This window comes from Condylura cristata, unplaced genomic scaffold (genome assembly GCF_000260355.1).
Source record: "Condylura cristata isolate star-nosed mole 26May11 unplaced genomic scaffold, ConCri1.0 scaffold00045, whole genome shotgun sequence".
NCBI classification, from domain to species: domain Eukaryota; kingdom Metazoa; phylum Chordata; class Mammalia; order Eulipotyphla; family Talpidae; genus Condylura; species Condylura cristata.
The window spans coordinates 3,153,614-3,165,448 of NW_004567146.1; the positions used below are offsets into that span (position 1 = coordinate 3,153,614).

The following is an 11,835-nucleotide window of genomic DNA, read 5'->3' on the forward strand; positions in this document are numbered from 1 at the left end:
TTTTGAATAGGTTAGACATGATAAAAAATTCAGAAGCATATACAGTCAAAAATTTGTCCACTATCAGCCCCTGTTGCCTCTTCAGGGGCAGTTGTTTTTTATATTTCCTGTTGGATATATTTATCAATATATAAGCAGTACTAGTGTACTAATATCCTAGAGTATAAATGGCAGCTTTCACAATGCCACCTCAGGTGTAGATTTATTCGGATGTTGCGTATAAAATTCTTCATATATGGGAAATCATGGTAAAATTTGTGATTTACATTGTACCGCATTTTTTTTTTACTGCATACCAATATATGTGCAATAAATAGGTGAATGGGAAAATGAAAACATGGAGAAAACCATACTGCAGGGATTAGGAAGTGGTGGAATGAAGTTGTTTCTAGTTGAGGATGTAGTCTTTGGATGAACAGAACTCAGGAATAAAGTAGACGGTTCCCCTGTCTGCTGCTGGAATACATGAACAGTACCTTCATCCTCCATTTGCAGTAACACATATGTGTCTATTGAAGTGTGGGTGCCTGTCGGAATCTGATCTCATTGACAAACCGTATTGTTTACAATAGGCTTTCAGTAGATTACAAAGTGGGGTATGCCTCTTAATTTTAAACTGCATCACAAAACCATCCTGATCCCCCACCTTCAAATTCATATGATCATTACTCCATCTTGACTTTCCCTGGGTTTTTAATCCACCATGGCGGGCACCAGAGTCTCCTTAGCAGCTGCTGCACTAAGGAGGTTGATCAGGTCTGTAACCAATGACCACATAAACTTCACTAGGTACGGCAGTAGAAAGAAGAAGCGGTGGAGAAGCAAGGGGGCGCACTTGCTTTACATTTCAACTTTTCACATAGGCACCAACTAACTTAATCTCTCTTCTTTAGGCGTAAAACCCAGTTATAATTAAATGAAGCAAAATATACATGCATTTAAGCTGAGAAAATTTTGCTTCCAGGATTTGGGAAAAAGTCTTACTAACTCCGAAGTGTTCGTACAGAGCATCTCCTTTGCACTGTAGGCACTGGGTTCTGCTCTTCTACCCAGGGGCAGGTGAGCCTCCAGCACTCTAGATGTCGCTGTGGCTCCGTGATGCAGGTGGGTGTGAGTCTCTGTGGTTGTAAAGTTGGGGCGGAGAAGCCGAGAGTGGCTGGGAAATGATGGCTGATGAAGAGGAGGAAGTCAAGCCGATTTTGCAGAAATTGCAGGTGGGTTCATAGATTAAGATCTACACCTGCTTTTGTTGCTCGGGAAGAAGCAGAGAGCCCAAGGTATGCAGCGTCTCCGGATTCCTCGGCACGCACACGACGTGGCTTGTGTCAGTGCGGTTACTATAACAACTCCCGAGGGTGCAGCCGCTGCGGGCTGGGCAGCCTCGTCCGCCAGGGGAGGGGCACAGCCACTGTTGGGACCTGGGGCAGCTGGCCGAACAGCACTTGTTTTCAGCCCTGTGTGGGGAAGGATTTGTTGCGACTAACTTTATTCTTGCACATCCTTAGAAAGTTTTTTTTTTTTCCTTTCTGTCTGGATTCTCCCATAACTATTAGCATACACGTGTTTGGCAGTTCTGCAGGGGCTATTATTACCTGCTCTGATTCCCGCAGAGGCCATTTCTTTAGTTCTTTACTGCTTTGAAAGTGGCCACAGTCACAGTAAAGACTTGCACCACAGGTATCCTGGTTCCCCCTCCACCCCTACCCCGAGGATTTGGCAGCTTTGATGTTTTTGCAAACTGTAGAGCCCCAATCTGGGGTCAGATGTAGAAGGATCCAGACTCCATTCAGGCCACAGATGACTGTCGTTGTGACTTGGACTTAGTCTCTTGTATTTGGTAGGGCGGATCTAAGTAACTGCTTGCCTGTTTGCCTTTTTTTTGAATGACCCAAGATTTTTCTTAAACAGCAGACAAAAATTTCTTTGTGTTGTAAAACAGTGTGGACTTTGAAACGCTGTCCTTATGACAGGCTTGTAACTTGGCTAAAAGTCTTCCACTGGTGTGGTTTGTTTCTTGAATAGGTTAAAATAACAGCACTTTTAAGATTGTGAGCTTTATCTCACTTCTAGTTGATTTTGATTAATTTTTTTTTTTTATTTTCTAGTGGGACTGACTGGCATCAGAGATTCTTAATCCTAGCTCCATATTAGAAACAGTGGGTATATGTTTGTATATGTATAGAAGAAATTCTGAAAAGTTATACTGAACAGTGGCTATTCCTGAGATTGGGGAGATTAGAAGGACTTTTTCCACTTTTTTACATGTAGCTATTTGAATTTTAACAACATGTATACCAATTTTGTCGTGAGAATAAAGTTATTAAAAATGTTGACAAAACCAATTTCTTATATGTTTGCTTTGGTAACTAAAAACAAAGAATAAGGCCTTGTCTAAAATTCCTGTTTTGTAGCCATGCTGATTGATTGTGGGACAAAAGAAAATGGATTGTAATATTTGCCAAGGATTGTCATTTCTTGGCTTCATTTGTGGTAAAGCAGCTGGGTAGAGGATACTTGGGGTGTCTTGAGGTGGGTGGGAAAGGTGCAGGGGAACAAGGAAGTAGAGGATGACACTTTAGGGTAGAAGGAATGTAGATGAGGAACTTGGTCAAAGCATATTTTACAGATCATTTTCTTTTATTCTTCTCTAGGAGACTTAATAAAATGCAGGATTTTGAGTTATGCTAAAACTTAAAATCAGAGTCTGTGCAGACTGGGTGCTGGAAATTATATATACAATAAGATTGGAAAAACACTGAGAGGGTGCTTGTCCACTTTCGTCTGGGTACGATTTTAAGTACTGGGTTGTTAGAAAAGTCATGACGTGTTTTTTTCTTTGTTTTCTATACAAAAATGCGTCATGACTTCTCCCACAACCCAATATAACACATAAGTAGTAGAGACAGGGATGACTCAGTTCACTCAATCAACGTGTTTGATGAGGGCCTATCATGTCCCAGACCCTATGGGAGTGCTCAGATAAAGGTCTAACAAAACAGATTAAGCCTCTTCCATCATGGAGCTTATATATTTTTTAAATAATAAAATTATGTAATTTCTCATATTATCATTCATTTTTGTATAGTATTTCATTTCTCCTTTCAGATGTAGTTCTCTCACATCTATAGTACCCATGAACCATCACCACAATCCTTTGTGTTCTTCCCTCTACTGTTTTGACCCTTCTCTCTCTCCTCCTTTGCTTTGTACCACATATCAGTGAGCTTGCCAGTTTTGTCTTTCTCCTGACCCATTGTTCCATTTTCCTATATTCCACCTGTAAGTGAAACCATATTTTTCATTTTTCTTCTTACTTCACTTAGCATAACCCATATCAGCTCTCTCAGTAGTACTGCAAATGGTGTGAGTTTATCTTTTTGACTGCTGAGTGATATTCTGCTGTATCTATATCTTCTTCTTGATCCATTCATCGGCTTTGGGGCATTTGGGTTGTTTCCATATATTAGCTTTTACAAATAGTGCTACAATAAACATAGGAGTGCAGGTTTCCTTTCAAATTAGTGTTTTTGTGACTTTTGGGTTGATTTCTGGAAGGGGACTTGCTAGATCATATGGTAGATAAATTTTTAGTGTTTTGAGGAAACTTCAGGGAGCTTATATTCTAATGGTAAGGCCAGACAACAAATAATTAATGAATAGACTGTATAACTTCAAATGGTAAGTACTATGAAGAAAAGTAAGAGTGTGACTTAATAGTGAATCAGAGGAGGAAGGGGTTATTTTAATTTTGGCAGTCAGGGAAAGTCTTTCCGAGAAGTTGAACGGAGAGCTACATGATGATGAAAAATAAACCTGCAAAGGTCTGGGCAAAGAGTGCCTGGAGTAGGTGGGATTAAGGCCCCAAGGTAGGATCAAGTTTGTTGGATTTGAAGAACTGAATGAAAGCCAATGTGGAATGAAAGCGTTGAGTATTGCAGAGGGAGAGTGGTAAGAAATGCAGTTTGTGGTAAGATGAGCAGTGGAAGATCAGCTCATGCAGTCTTCTGAACTGCTGGTTTCTTTAATTTGCAATGGGAAACCATCTGAGAGTTTGTGATGTTACATAGTTCTTTCAGGTCACACTGTAACTGTAGTGAGGAGAATGGGGAGGAGTAGAAGAAGATGACCAATTAAGCAGTCCCAGTAGGTAGCCCAGGAGCAACACAGTGGGGTGAAGACAGGCGGTGGATTTAGGATGTTCTCTGAGAATAGTGAATCCTTGGTAGAAGTGAGTCACGTATTTCTTCAGCTGGTTGATTTCAGGAGAGAATAGGTAATGGAAAGACTTTGGCTGATAGCACAGGAAAATGTGGAGATAGACATATTTAAAAGAGGAAAGAAAAGGAGCATTTACTTGGCAAGAGTGCAAGACAAATAGAAGGTGACTTGACAAAAACAAAGGAAAACAAAAACCACAAGTATTTAAAGAACAAAACCCTGAAAAAAAATGAAGGTTTTTTAAGCTTAAACTGGTCTGTTGCTCATGGACATTAGTGACCCTTAAATGTTTACATATTCACAAAGGTCATTAGGTCATTTTCCAGATACCAGTAAAGGTGGTTTCGTTAGGAATTCTGGTGTTACAGGTAAATTTTGAAGTCTTACACTTTTGAGCCCAGCGCTGGATAATATGATCTTACCAACTTTTATCTCATTACAGAGTGTTTTCCCCTCCCTGGCTTCCGTGTATGAAGGCCCTTGTCACATTAGAATTCCTGTAGTGGCCAGGAGAGAAGAACTATCATCTTGTTCCAGAGACTGACCTGGGGCAGAATGAGAGGGGGCGGGGCCCAGGCCACTTTCCTTCATGGCCTGTGGCATTTTGATAGCTTGTCCTTGCTGCTCCATTTCTTTCTTGTGCCACTGTTAGACAGAGACTCAGTATTTCTAGATCAAGAACTGATGTGGCTAGCCTCACATTTTCTTGTCTAGTGTTCTTTCCATTTAATGACTCCATTTTCCTGCTTCCTAGGAACTGGTGGATCAACTCTACTCATTTCGAGACTGCTATTTCGAGACACATAGTGTTGAGGATGCTGGAAGGAAGCAACAGGATGTGCGGGAGGAGATGGAGAAGACCTTGCAGCAGATGGAGAAAGTAGTAGGTATGAGTTCAGGAAACAGCATGTGATCCCTGCCCTCCACCCTCCCTAAAATGGTAGTTTTGTTCTTTCTCTTGACTCAGATATTTTTTGTGTCCCCTTCAGGGTGGTACAGCAGAATAATTCTTCTAAGGGCCCCTGTGCGGGATGGCATCCTTTCAGGCCTCTGAACAACTTTCACTAAAATTTGATTATAGAAAATGCCGTGGAACAGACAAATGAACTTACTGTTTGCGATATTGCCATAATAGCATAGCTGACCTCTGGTCTTTGGTTTCTTTTCTTTTTTTCCCCAATGTTGACATACAGTGACCAGGGCTGTGGTTCTGTTTTTGAGTCTTTGGTTCACTCATTTGACTTTCTCCTTTTGTCTAACTCTTTGCTCAGCTCTCTTCTTCAAAGATTTCTACTATTGATAGGTTGAAGTCTGAGTAACTTAACCTGGTCTTCAAGCTTTCATTGTCTGATACTCTCCCTCTGTATTGTCCCTGACTACTTGCTCACAGAAGAACATTTTGTTTCATTCAGTTTGAATCATCCATTATACCACGAACATACCATATATATTCCTGCCTCTGTGTCTTTGTTTTCATTTTCAAACTAGTAGGGTTGTTCCACTTAAAAAAAAAAATTTTTTTAAAGATTTATTTATTTATTCATACAGAACTGGGGTATAGGTCAGAGATGCGGAGGGTGAGCGGATTCACCAGAGCCAGAGTGGAGTACAGAACAGGCAGATCAACGAAGTACACTGCTGAGGGGAGCAGCGGGCGGGTCAGGAGAGGTCTGCTGAGCCATGTGCTCACCTCCGGGGCAGGCGGGGATCAAACTCATGCGTTAGTGGGTTTAGCTTCTTAATGCTGTGTTTTAACCCGCTGCACCACCAGGGAGGGCCACTTTTAAAAATTTTTAAAGTTTATTTTTGTGTAGAAGCAATAGGGTGTAGGTCAGAGGTGTGGGGGTGAGTGGATTCACCAGAGACAGAACAGGGAGAAGAGCAGGCAGATGTACTGAAACACACTGCTGAGGGGAGCAGCGGGCGAGACAGGAGAGGTCTACTGCCCCTCTCCTGTCACTAACCTGGCCGGGGATCGAACTCAAGTTGTTGCAGTGATGAGGGGGTTAAATCTTTAACCCCTGGGCAACCAGAAAGGCCCTCTCTTTTCACTTTTTAAAGTCTGTCCTTTGAGTATATGGCATATACCCCCTCCTTTATTGGTTTAATTTTTCATGTGTATGCTTTCTCTTTTCTAGTCTTTCGAAGGTAGGAATCATGCTTTCTTTGTTACCCTGTTACCTCATATAGTACTCTGCATGTGGTAGGCTTTTAATGAGTGGTTTGTTCTTAGAGATTTTCCTCAACTGTTTAATTTCTAGAGCTGGCTTGGGGTTATTCTTTTTGAGAGAAAGTGTCCTATAAGACTGCCTGGGTTTTTCCAATTCCCTTTATCTTTTCCCCTTTCTTCCAGGTTCTGTCCAGGGCAAGGCCCAGGTTCTGATGCTCACTGGGAAGGCACTGAATGTGACTCCTGACTATAGCCCTAAGGCTGAGGAGCTTCTGTCGAAGGCAGTGAAACTGGAGCCTGAGCTAGTGGAAGCCTGGAACCATCTGGGTGAAGTGTACTGGAAGAAAGGGGATGTTGCTGCTGCCCACACTTGCTTCTCAGGAGCCCTCACCCATGTGAGCCTCTCGCTGTCCCCGTGGCAAACACAGGAAAGATGGGATTCTGAGGCTCTGTGATTTTTCCCTAGAATGTGAATATGAAAGTAGAATTGTATTGGGAGAATAGAACCAGGGTAGGGAGGGAAGGAGGCAGTTATGGTAGAGGAAAACAAGGACAGGTTTCTAATTGAAGAAGAAGGTGGAGGAGTTAAGTTCAGGGCAGATGAGTGTCGGAGACTTTGTCCCTGATCACGGATTATTGGGGGGCAGAACAGGCAGAGTCTCAAGGTGGGAATGGCATCGGCGAGCGGATATTGCTAGAAAAAGGGGAAAAAGAGAAAAAAGGGGAGTGGGCACAAGGAAGACACGGGAATGGGAGTTGGGTGCAAGTCTTCCTGCTCTGCCTTCAGCAGAGGTTTATTTTATACACTTCAGGCAGGCAGAGGGATGACATTAGTATATGAAATGGGCTGAGATCACTATCACCTTTTTGCTAAGAATAGTCTGAGGTCTTTTTGACCTCTAGTTGAGATTATAACATTTTTAAAGTCAATCTATCAAGTTTGAAAATAGGTACATAGATTCACAAAGTTTAAGACTAATATTACTATATTTACCACAGTGAAGATTAACCAAAATAAAGTCCCTGAGACATTATCTATTAACGGCTTTCATTCTCATAGAGACATCCTAGGGGGTAAAGTAAAGTGAGGGCAGGAAGAGGAAATTTCTTGTAAATCAAATTAAGGTAAGGTTCTTTGAAAAACTTGTTAGAAAGTTTAAGTGAGTTTTCTTGAAGTCTAGACAGTAGAAAGCGTAATTAGCTCTGAATAGGAGACATAGGTGAAATTTCCTTATCTAAAGACTAGATAGTAGAATCCTGAAAGACTAGCCAGAAGACTTGTGTGAATTCCTTTGAAGTATAGCAGGTAGAAAACCTGATTAGCTCTAAAACAGACAACCTGGATGAATTTCCACATCTAAAGGCCAGACAGTAGAAAGTTTTGAGTAATTCTTAGAAGCTGAATAGAAGGCTAGGTGAGATAGTAGAATGATAAGATTTGGGTTTTCCTCCATTCGGCAGTGAGAGAGACTTTGCATAAACAGCCCTTTTGCTTTTATTGATCAGCCAGTTGTCAAGTCACTTTTGACTTCAGAGGAATTTCTCACCCTGGTGCAGTGCTTGTTTGTCAGGGCCAGGCAGCGCCTTATGCAGCTGAGGCAATCCAATTGTAAGCTGAGAGTTGCTCAGAATATTTTGATATTATGATTATACAAAAAAGGGAGGTCATAACATATGTTAGCAGTGGAAAGTCTGATTTTTCAGAGCTTTTCCCGATCTACCCAGAATCTGTCAGACGATAGACGTTGCATAGCTTGTGTCAGATGAGAGCAAAGAAATGCTAGTATGTAAGTTCATCCTTGTAGAGGGGGGCATCTAAGAAACATGACAGGAAGAATAGAGTGAAACATTAGGTTTAGAAGAAGATTGAGGAAATGGGGACGTAGAAGCAGAAAGGTGAGCTTGTCTTCTCCATCTGTAGTGCAAGAACAAAGTCTCCCTTCAAAACCTGTCAATGGTGCTTCGCCAGCTGAGAACTGATTCTGGAGATGAACATTCTCGCCACGTCATGGACAGTGTCCAGCAAGCTAAACTGGCCGTGCAGATGGATATCCATGATGGCCGTTCCTGGTGTGAGTGCTCTCAAACCATCTCCATCAAGTTCCTAGAGCAGTGGTTCTGAACCGTGGCTACACACCAGAATCATCTGGAGCTCACCTGTTCAGTCTGACTCTGAGCGTGAAGCCAGGGCATCTTTGTTTTGAAGAAGCCTGAAAGGTATTTTGATGAACCACTATTCTAGGAACTCTTGGTTCTCTTGATCCAAGAGAGGAGTCTTACATTTCTACATGAGCAGGACAAAGTACAGTCTGTTCAAGTTTCCCCTTGTTTCCATCTTTGCCTCTTTATGCCAGTGGGATTTGGGGTTCACTTGAGTCATTGCAGTTTTGTGTCAGTTGTGAGGCCTTTCAAATAGTCATTTGAAGGAGACTCAAGTCTTGAACTTGGGCCCTCAGGCCATTTACCCTGCGTTTCTCAGTTCTTTTCTCCCTCTCATACCCGTAGATAGCACAGGACAGTTGAATGGACTGTAGCTGGTATTTCCCTTTCCTCCTGTGGAAGGCTAGAACCAACTGCTGTTAGTAATTTCCTTTCCTCAGGTCACTTAGGCTCTGTTATACCCTAGGTTAGGATCTGGTTAACTGTTCTTAGTAAGAACATATCACACTAGCATGTTTCCAGATGGCTCCTTTTCTCTTCCTCCCTGCCAGAAGTGGGAGGGAATTTTTCTTCAGTATTTGATAGGGTATTTGCTGTTTGCTATTTAGCTCTTATAATCACTTTCACTGCTTCCTTGCTTTTCTTGACATAGAGAATTGCTTTTTTAAAGCATACCATTACCTATATTGTTCTACATGGAAGAATAAAGGTTCCAATAAAGGTTCCTTGTGTTCATGTTTTTAGTTAGGGATAGTTCTTTTTTCAGTCAGGGGGACTGCTGGAGGTAAATCTCAAAAAATTGTGGGGGCTCTTATAACTGGGTCCTGCTGAAGTTTTTAACTCCCACCCTTCTGTACTTTTAGCCATTTGTCAATTACAGTGCAGGTTTTCCTACCCCAGTGCAGTTTCCTGTGACAGCGTCTGCTTTCCTCTATTCACCTGTCTTGTGTCTCCAGCCCTGAGAACATTGATTTGCTCTGTGTTGTTCCTTCTCTTATGGATTCGAGAAGACTTGTGGATTTTTCAGTCTGTTCAGCTCTTAGTCATGTAAAACTGGAAACTGTGTTTTTCTTTTAGATATTCTGGGGAATGCATACCTTTCTCTTTACTTCAATACTGGCCAGAACCCAAAGATCTCCCAGCAGGCCCTCAGTGCCTATGCCCAAGCAGTAAGTACTTACCATTACTCCAGCCAATTGTATAAAGGTAGCACAGAAGCAATTGTGCCATTTAGTTTTCCTTGTGGCAGACCACCATGGGCAGTGTTTGGGGGCATCCAGTGTGCATGGTTTTGCAAAGATGTGTCTGCAGAAGTGACTTATTTCTTCTTATAACTTGAGTATTTGCAACCACTTGCAGTGTGGTATCTCAGTGCTAGATAGCTCTGCTATCTAGATTTCTTTTAAGCAGGCATGACTAAATCACAGAGCCCACCCCAATGCATTCATTTTTTTTTTAATACGAAAAAGTATATGTTAAAATAATGCTTATTAGTATTTATGCACATTTTTAAAGAAAATGAAAACTCTAATATGTTTATTGAATAAATCAAATGCTTATTCAGATTAAAGCTTAAAATGACTCTGCATTTCTCACAGTCCAAACTAGAAAACAATACACAGTCTGTTCTGCATAATTTCCTAGATTAATTCACTAGAGCTCATACTTTTGCTTTTAGGCCAATTTTGGATCAATAGCCAATTGCATTGGGGTTTCCTTCAGACTTAGAGAACTTGATTACAATTATTAGAAGGTTCCCATTGACCTTTTAAACACTTTTTATTTAACTCTCATAATCACCTTTGCTTGCGGTATACCTTGCTTCTCTTGACATAGAGCATTGTTCTTTTTTAGCATACCATTACGTATATTGTTCTACATGGAAGAATAAAGATTCCTTGTATTCATGTTTATAGTTTAGGGATGGTTCTTTTTCCAGTCAGGGGACTTTTAGGCGGAGGGATTATGTTTTACTTTAACTTCTTTATTTGGAGGGTGTTTACATTTTAAAAAGTAGTAGGGTGTACTCCTTTCAAATTTATTATTTGGCAACTGCTAAATAGGTGCTTTTAACTCTGCCATCAAACCTGCATTTTTAATGGGATATATATACACAATGGAATAGTACCCAGCTATAAAAAAAGTCTTGAACTCTTGCCATTGATAATGACATGGATGGGGCCGAAGAGGTTAGTAGCCTGCTCAGCAAAATAAGTCAGATGGAAAAGGGCAAATACCAATTGGTTTCATTTGTGTGTGGCGTCTAGAGAAACAAAACAGTTAGATAAAGCCAAATCAATAACAATCACTTGACCTCTGACTGCAAAACTGAGAGAGTGTGATAAGGTGGGAATAGAGGAGGGAGGGACCCAGAGGAGCAGGGTGGAGAATTATTGGGGCTGTCGTGTACAGCATGCTATGAAAACATACATTTGTAGAAGTTTGAACCTGTAGCCCCTAAAACACATACAGTGTTGTAAACCATTAACACAATTAAAAAAAAGTTTAATTAAAAACAAAACCTGAAGTCTTATTCTCATATGAAATAAAAATTAAATATGCCAGTACTTACCTACATACATATCTAAACATGCATCAAACATTAAAAAACCAAAATGGAAAAAAAAAAGTACATGCAGTTTGAAACAAACCATTTAAGCATTTTCATTCATATTGTCTGTGATTTCGCAATGTGCCAGGCAGTGAATCAAATATAAAAAATAAAGTGAGCATCACCACAACAGAGCCTGCACACAGGCATTTGTCTGCATCAGCATGTGGTTTCTTGTCTACTATTTAAAGTAGAGAATCAGAATCTGACCTTGAAAGTATGTTTTAAGGGAGCTTAGAAAGAGAAATATGCTGTTTGGGTCTGGAGCCAGGCTTTGGACAAAGGAAATGCTTTAAGTTAGCCTCATTTATTTCCTAGGCTTTCCTCATTTACACCAGCATCTTATTAATTTTTTTATCAGAATGTTTTCATATATTTTGAAGTTTCATTGTACATACAAAAACCCTTACATCCGTGTGGATCGAGTACTGTAGCACACACACAGTTCCTGTCTGACACTTCTTTTGACAAGAAGAAACTTAAATTTTCCAGGGAGACGAGGTTAAGAGGTGTTGGGGATTGCCATTCTTAAGACCTGATAGGATCCACTGATGATGGTTTTACCCCACTACAGGAGAAGGTAGACAGGACAGCTTCCAGTAATCCTGACCTTCACCTGAACAGGGCAACGGTAAGACCTGTGGGGCGGGGCTCAGCTGGAGGTTCACTACTACAA

General features: G+C 41.0%; 1 protein-coding gene across 1 annotated transcript in view; it reads left to right on the forward strand.

Annotated features, from left to right (window-relative positions):
• Window positions 1–1,133: 1,133 nt before the first annotated feature.
• Window positions 1,134–11,835, forward strand: part of TTC5 (tetratricopeptide repeat domain 5) — an 18,297-nt gene continuing 7,595 nt past the window's right edge. The window contains exons 1-6 of the mRNA XM_004694696.2: window positions 1,134–1,214; window positions 4,973–5,105; window positions 6,572–6,783; window positions 8,310–8,460; window positions 9,626–9,717; window positions 11,734–11,790. Of these exons, the coding sequence (XP_004694753.1) occupies window positions 1,164–1,214; window positions 4,973–5,105; window positions 6,572–6,783; window positions 8,310–8,460; window positions 9,626–9,717; window positions 11,734–11,790 (696 nt within the window). The 5' untranslated portion in view covers window positions 1,134–1,163. The remainder of the gene's footprint in view (window positions 1,215–4,972; window positions 5,106–6,571; window positions 6,784–8,309; window positions 8,461–9,625; window positions 9,718–11,733; window positions 11,791–11,835) is intronic.